The sequence below is a fragment of the Salvia hispanica genome, chromosome 2, assembly GCF_023119035.1.
Source record: "Salvia hispanica cultivar TCC Black 2014 chromosome 2, UniMelb_Shisp_WGS_1.0, whole genome shotgun sequence".
NCBI classification, from domain to species: domain Eukaryota; kingdom Viridiplantae; phylum Streptophyta; class Magnoliopsida; order Lamiales; family Lamiaceae; genus Salvia; species Salvia hispanica.
Window position 1 is genome coordinate 22,564,917 of NC_062966.1, and position 8,050 is coordinate 22,572,966.

The 8,050-nt window shown below is 36.3% G+C and overlaps 1 protein-coding gene across 1 annotated transcript; it reads left to right on the plus strand.

Moving 5' to 3' along the window:
• The first annotated feature begins 699 nt into the window (after window positions 1-699).
• Window positions 700-5,717, plus strand: LOC125207953 (pectin acetylesterase 11-like). The gene is made up of 13 exons (XM_048107476.1): window positions 700-912; window positions 1,616-1,738; window positions 1,842-1,924; window positions 2,029-2,173; window positions 2,266-2,345; window positions 2,552-2,638; window positions 2,727-2,851; window positions 2,949-3,009; window positions 3,753-3,806; window positions 4,127-4,204; window positions 5,072-5,174; window positions 5,256-5,413; window positions 5,495-5,717. Exons 2-13 carry the CDS (start codon window positions 1,627-1,629, stop codon window positions 5,648-5,650), a joined length of 1,242 nt encoding a protein of 413 aa, XP_047963433.1. The 5' UTR covers window positions 700-912; window positions 1,616-1,626; the 3' UTR covers window positions 5,651-5,717.
• The last annotated feature ends 2,333 nt before the right edge of the window (window positions 5,718-8,050 follow it).

Sequence of the window (8,050 nt, forward strand, 5' to 3'; positions counted from 1 at the left end):
GTTCATATCTATGGGACCCCTCTAGTTAATAACAGGTTTTATCAATTAATAGTAACTCGGAGCTTAATTTTCTTCTGTAATTATAGTGTGCTTTCCTTTACTTCCTTGCTCCGTCTCTTAATTAATCCCTTCCCAAGCTAACGATGCTATAGACTTAATATACTCCCTCCGTCCCACTTTAGGAGTCCCGGTTTACCATTTTTGGGTGTCCCATTTTAGGAGTTCCGATTGGAATATTCCATAAAGAGTATTAGGCCTCACATTCCACTAACCTTTTTCCACTCACATTTTATTATAAAACTAATATACAAAAGTATGACCCACATTCCACTATCTTTTTTCACCAACTTTCCTTTATGAAACATTTAATAAATATGAAACATTTGGTTTCCGGCACAGGATTTTATGTAGTGGTGTTTTATGAGTTAATGAAGAGAGAGTAAAATAAAAAAGAGGAAAAAGTAAAGAGAGTGATGTTTTCATTTTAGAAAACGTTTCATTTTTAGTGGGACAATCCAAAAAGGAAAACGTTCAATTTCTAATGGAACAGATGGAGTATTTTTTAAAACTCGTGTCAAACTCAACCGGGACTCCTAAAGTGGGACGGAGGGAGTAAATAGTTTACCTCAGTTTTCTTCATATCAATGACTATGCCTTTTGTCGGAATCTCCATTTAAGATAACTCCTCTTAACCACTCATCTCTAACACACACACACACACACACACACACACACTTGGATTAGGTGTTATTCAACGATTATATATTCTTAATTATATTTTGTTCACATGTGTTTGATTTTGATAACTAAGAGCCGATCGATTACATCTAAGGCTAAGAAACCGCAAATTCAACCCTCAGATCTTTATCCCAAATAAATTTGCCCTTCACCTCTCATCTCACCGCGGTAGAGGTATTGCTTCCGTCCTCGATCTATTGTCCATTTTTCCAATGTTGGTGCTCATGTTATTCGCCACATCGTTCCTCTTAATTGCGCCATTTTTTTTTAAGAATTTCGTTATTTCCTTATAAATTTGATTTTTGGCATAATTTATTTTTCGGAAGATTTCTTTTAATTTCTTCTTTTTTCTTCTGTCTTGATTTGATTTTATTCTGCCAGTGTGTTCAATAGTTTTTTATTTTATGTGTAACGCCCAGGCAGACGTGCCTTCTGCCAAATAGCTTGGGCGCAACTTGCATCCAAAGACAAACTTAAAAGGATGCATAAATGGATATAAAAATTTAGTAAGTTAACTACTTTAATCAATATTAACATATTTAGAATTCTGGTTCGAAAAATACATAAATAGGGATATTTAAGTCAATTCACTCTTTACATATAAAACCTAAAAACTCTATCTTACATGCAGCTAGCTAGCTCCCTTTGAGTATGAATATAATAGGTCTCTTAATTAATCCAGTATAAACAAACTTCCATCTACACTTACTAATTCACTTTCCTTGATGATGAGCAATGCTTGATGTTGATGTAATTGCAGATTGACCTCACTTTTCTTCATATTTGTGACTAATTCTTTTTGCCAATTATGATTACGTGCCTTATATTGTCTTTAATAACTAATTAACAAGTTGATTTCATTTCAATCATTGTGTAGAGACACAAGTGATGGCTACATTACTACTGGCACTTACTATATTATCTTTGGTTGTGGCCGGAATCGAAGCAGGCGAAAGCGTAACCATTACCCTATTGGACTCCGCTGTTGCCAAAGGAGCTGGTATATACATACGCACGTATAGTATATGTTTAATTCTTAATTATTATTAATTCGTTATTTGCTTAACTAACTAAATTATAATTGATTTTTTTTGCATATATAGTGTGTCTAGACGGCACCCCTCCGGCCTATGCTTATAGCCCAGGGTTCGGAGACGGAGTCGACAACTGGCACGTATTCCTAGAGGTATATGAATATGAACAGCTTTTGTGGTTTCTTATCATTTACTTCTATTATTGTTGAGTTCATAAGCTTTTATGATAATAAGACTAACAATTTGGAGTTGCAAGGGTGGTGGGTGGTGTCTGGATGTAGATGACTGCCTTGATAGAACCAAATATCGTACGGGAAGTAGTGCTAAGCTTATGTCGGAGGTGCAGAATGGTGTCATATCCTTTGGAGGGATGCTCGATGCCAATTCCACCTTGAATCCTAGTATATATGTGTAGTTAAATCTAATCAACCTCACAATTTCATTTCTCTAATTTGAAATATATAACTTAATTCTTGCATATGTATGATTTCAGATTTCTACAATTGGCACGTGGTCATAATCTTCTATTGTGACGGCTCATCTTTCATGTCCGATGTTGAGGCCGTAGACCCTGTAAGTTTTTAAATTTCTTCCATGTCACCAATAAGCACAATTAGTTATACTAACCTAACATGCACTCTTTTAAAAACCGGTCTGGATGGTTCGACACAAACTAGAAGGCTGATGAGTCTGGTTTAGTCCTAATTGTATGGTTTACTCAAATCAATTATAGCTACATCGCTTTACTCAATTGTTCAATTTCTGAAACATTTACATAGAAGCACAACCTGACTTATAGAGGTGCGAGAATATATGATGCCATGATGGATGAGCTCCTACGAATCGGAATGGGAAATGCTAAAAATGTATGTGTTATTAAATTATAGTAACTCTTGAATTAATTAAATTCTAATTGCTACTTGATATTAATTGATGCTAGTATTATTTTTATAGGCTTTATTGTCAGGCAGTTCGGCAGGTGGATTATCCACTATTTTACATTGTGATAAATTTCAATCGTTGTTTCATAACACAACTAAAGTGAAGTGCGTATCTGATTCAGGCTTTTTCATTCATGGGTAAGACTATCTACATTAATTACCTAATTATCAAAATATTTTTTATTAATATATTACTATAAACTATGTCATTGATTAATTTTGTTTGGCTCACTAGAGAGCATTTTATAGGAGCTGATTGGAGAGAATCTTCCTTCTCTAGAGTGGTATCAACACATGTGTGTATTCTTTTTATTTCAGTTTACTTTGTTATATAATCAAGTAGTATTATATACTCCCTCCGTCCGCGAATAATACTCACCGTCCACGAATAGGAGTCTCGTTTTTCCATTTTAGTCCGGCCGTGAATAAGAGTCCCGGTTCACTTTTACCATAAATGGTAATAGGGTCCCACCTTCCACTAACTCATTCCACTAAAATTTCATTTAAAACTAATATATATATATATATATATATATATATATAGGGGTGTGTTAGGGTCCTTACAGCATCTTAGTGTAAAATACAACACAAATCACAGCCCGATCATTAGATTGGATGGTTGTGATTAGTGACATTATCATACTAAAAATCTATATTATTAGGCGAGGTACATTATTAGACTAGAAATGTACATTGTAAGACTAAAACTGTACCTTTCTAAACTAAAATGCTACATTATTTAACTAAATTGCTACATTATTATCCGAGCTACATTATTAGTCTAAAATTCTACATTATTAGATGACACGTGACATTAATCTAACCGTTAGATCATAGGATCCAATGGACTGCAAGTGTTTTAAGTTTTACTTATACTTAGCGTACTGACCTGAATGGTACCCCTATTCTACTAACTTTTTTCCACTCACTTTTCTTAACATTTCTTAAAACCCGTGCCACATGAATGGGACTCCTAATGGCGGACGGAGGGAGTACTATTAACATGTGGATTCCTCATTTTTGCTGTGTGTATATATAGGGTTTGACGAATATGTTGCCCACATCGTGCACATCCAAATTTAGCCCAACTTTGGTATGAATATAATACTCTCGCCGACCCACGTTATCTGAGTCATTTCTTTTTTGCACTCGTTTTGAAAAAATGATAATAAATAGCTACAGTAGAGAGAATAAAGTAAGTGAGGGAATGCAATGAGAAGACTATTCTCTACATATTCTCTCTCTTCTTTTACTCTCTCTACATTTTAATTATTTATTATCATTTTCCGAAACGAGTGCAAAAAAGAAGTTACTCAAGTAATGCAGGACAGAGGGAGTATGAGCTAACTTATCTTCATTACTTTTGTGGATAATATAATTAAGTATTCCTCATAATCAAATTTGTATTTGTAGTGTTTATTTCCTGAAAATTTGGTCCCAGATATCCAAACTCCACTATTTTTAATTGAATCAGCATTTGACTTATATCAGGTATGAGCAATTTTATAATGTACTAATATCTTTGATGTCATTAATATTATATATATATATATATATATATATATATATATATATATATATATATATAGAGTCCCATTATCCACAAATCCACTCTTAAAGACCGAACCACCGAACCCTACCAAATTAGGGCTTTTAGATCTAGTTTTTTATGGATAAGATACAGAAATTTATAATTATTTTCGCCTTCATCACGAGCCTATTTTAATTCATCCAAAGGTAAATAAGTCGTACTAACATTTTACGAAGATTTAACTTCGTTCCGGAATATATTACTTCATTCTAGTAGGTTTTTACTTCATTCCAGTACGTAAATGTGGTTTCGCCGTCGCGTGCCGTTCTTTCTCTCTACAATATCTATCACCACCGCCATGGCGCTAATATTGGTTTAATAAACACATGGAATAATGTAATAAATTATTGGAATGAAGTATGTGTAGAAGCATTTGAAGTCCTACTGGAATGAAGTAAAAATCTTATCCAATGAAGTAATAACGTTTCTGAATGAAGTAATAAACTCACTTGAATAAATTGCATTTTTAAATGTTAATCAAGAAAAAACCCACGTCAATGAAAAACATATGTTGAATCATTTCAAAACCTACTGGAAGCAAGTAATGAAGTAATAAACCTATACAATGAAGTAAAATGGGCTAGTAATGAAGCAAAAAAAAATTTCACAGCAGCACATCTCATCAAAAAAACTAGATCTAATGGCCCAGATTTGGTCTCTAGTTCGGTCTTTAGAATTGGTTTGACATTAATCACAACTCATATATATATATATATATATATATATATATATATATATATATATTATTTCCAATCTACTTGTCACAGATAGGATCGAATTTGTACTCTCCGGGTGATAGAAGCCCGAGATGGGTCAGTTGCCTCCAAAACTTGATGTTTTGCAATTCGACTGAGATAGAAATCATGAAAGGTATATACAATATAATTACTATTTTATAACTCGATTTAATATGAATTTATCTCTCATACTATTTGTTTTATTTTTATTTAGATTTTAGGTTCACATTCATAAATACGCTTAAAAATACAATTGCAAATAGCTCTTCAAGGAGAGGCTATTATGTACATAGTTGCTGGCGACATACGCATATATTATCCCCACGCGGTTCGATATGCTCATTGTTTGTTGGACATGGACTTGCTGACAAAGTAAGTGAAACTCTATAAAGTATCTGCCACACAAATTGTTTGGTCACACACTATTAATTTAATATGAAGTGTATTTTTCAGAATATAGCAGAAGCCGTGGGAGACTGGTATTTCGACCGGAGCGAGTTCCAGGAGATGGACATGGTCAACAACTTGCCACTGAACTGCACTGGCGACGACCAACCTACTTTGTTGAAAAAGTGCATGGATTATTATATTCAACATCAGATGCCATGAATTGATAGCATGTGAATTTGAATTTCTATTTTTAATTATGAATAAAGGGTTAAAGTTTTCAATTAAATTCAACTTCTTAATTACTAGTTAATTGATGGTTAGTTAAATTCGACTTATTAATTATAAGTTAATTGATGGTGATAATATAGGTTACGAGTTATGAAATGAAATAAGTGGATGATATGTCATCGATAAAACCTTGATGTTGTTCATTTAATTTATTTCAAACTTCATTTAATAATTGGTTATTGTATTGGTGATCAAACAATATAAGATTAATTAATCAAAACCAATGTCTTTGTATCTTATGATTTCTTATATTTTATTTGTTGAAAAAGAGTGGATTACATAACCAAATACTATCATACCCACCATAAGACATTATGTACATAATCACAATCACAATATGGTTAATTCAGAAGTGAAACTGCTAAAACACAATTGAGAATATAAAGTGTTGGCCAGATTCTAAGAACAAACTCTGGCCGGAGCTTCTCGTTTGCATTCTAGGGCCATAGTAGCTTCATTTATAGCTACTTGCTTCCAGATCTCGGGGTAATTAGTAGGAGGGACTAGAATCGATGGAGGGAGTTTCCATCTCGGTGGACCTGGTCCCAAGTCATCTGGACCAGCTGGTTTGCGCCTGTGATTGGCGTCCAGCAAAAGAGCCATGCCTTCTTCGAGTTTCCTGTTCGTCCCTTCTTGTCGGCGTGTAAACGACACGAGATTGAACTGGTTCTGATTCAACTTCTTGTCATACCCCGCGTAACGAATCTTCAAATCAGAAAGCAATTGAGTCAATTCTTCATTGGAGTACACAGTTGTTGGTGGTTCGGTGGAGGAAGAGAACTCAATGAAGCACCAGATGATAGGCCTCTGATCCTATCACAATAGCTTGAGCACCTGTTTTGGCAGATAATGAACAAAGAACAAAACAGAGGCGGCGAAGAAGAAAATGGTTTCACGAGAAAAGACTTTTTATTTCTTATTCTCGATATTTTTTTACTCTCTAATGGATCCTATAATATATAGGATCGCAACCCTGTTTGATTCGACTCTACGATTCGGGAAAGAATCAAGAAGAAAACCCGAAAAGATTAATTAAAATAAGTCTAAACAATAGGATGTTTTAATATGGAAATAACATAACTAATTAACAAAAATAAAGATATGCTCCAATCTTCATGGAGTACTGAAATCTCTAAACTTCGCGGGTCTGGACCTCACCCTCTTCGGTTTCTCCTTTCTCGTCATCTTACGTGTTCGTTCTCTACTCTTGCATCCTTCGTCTCCCATGTCATTCGCTGCCTGGCTCGTTCCCGGTTCATTGGTCTGCACGCTTGCCGTCTTGGGGTCCTTATCAACTCCCTCCCCGTTAAGAACGACCTTGCCCCCAAGGTCCAGGGTAGGAAAATGCCGCAGCAGCTTCTCCTTGGACTCCCAAGTCCGGTTGGTCGGATCAGATACCCAACTGACGAGCCATTGGCACAGAGGAAGACCATCCACCATCACTGTACGCTCCTCCAATGCACTGACTGGAACGTCGAGAGGTCGACTCTTCACGAAATCTGTCGACAGCTGCTGGGACATGGACTCAGATAGCGGCTGAACAAATGGTTTCAACAATGAGACGTGAAATACATCGTGAATGCGACTCCCAACCGGTAGCTGCAACCTATAAGCGATCTTCCCGATCCTTTCAATAATTTCATAAGGACCATAATACCGCTTGCCCAGCTTCGCCGAAACTAGTCTGTCGACCGAAACCTGGCGATAAGGCTGGAGACGGAGCAATACTCGATCTCCGACAGCAAACTCGACATGACGTCGATGTTTATTAGCTGCATCCGCCATCTGGCGCTGAGCAGCCTCAAGATTGGTCTTCAACACCCGAAGCAAGGCAGTTCGGTCCCCCAAATTAGCAGCCATAGCAGCATTGTTCGCCGGGGCGGCTGGAGTGCGAAATATATTAGGTGGGTCTCTGCCGTAGAGAACACGAAAGGGCGACATCCCGATACTTACATTGACGCTGCAATTCATCACCAACTCAGCCCATGGAAGAAACTCAAACCACCGATTCGGCTGCTCATAAGTAAAAGCTCTCAAATACTGTTCGAGTCCCCTATTGTCACCTCATATTGCCCATCTGTTTGCGGATGATAAGCCATCGTAAACTGCAGCTTCGTTCCACTCAAGGCCAATAATTCACTCCAAAAGTCGCTCATAAAAATGGCATCCCGATCAGAAAGTAGCTTATCCGGAAATCCATGGAGTTTAACGACAGTGTTAACAAATAGAGCAGCAACCTTTTTTGCATCAAAGACACGTTTCAGTGCTCCAAAGTGAGCATATTTGGAGAGACGATCCACGACCACCATAATCGCCGTGTACTCGTGCGAC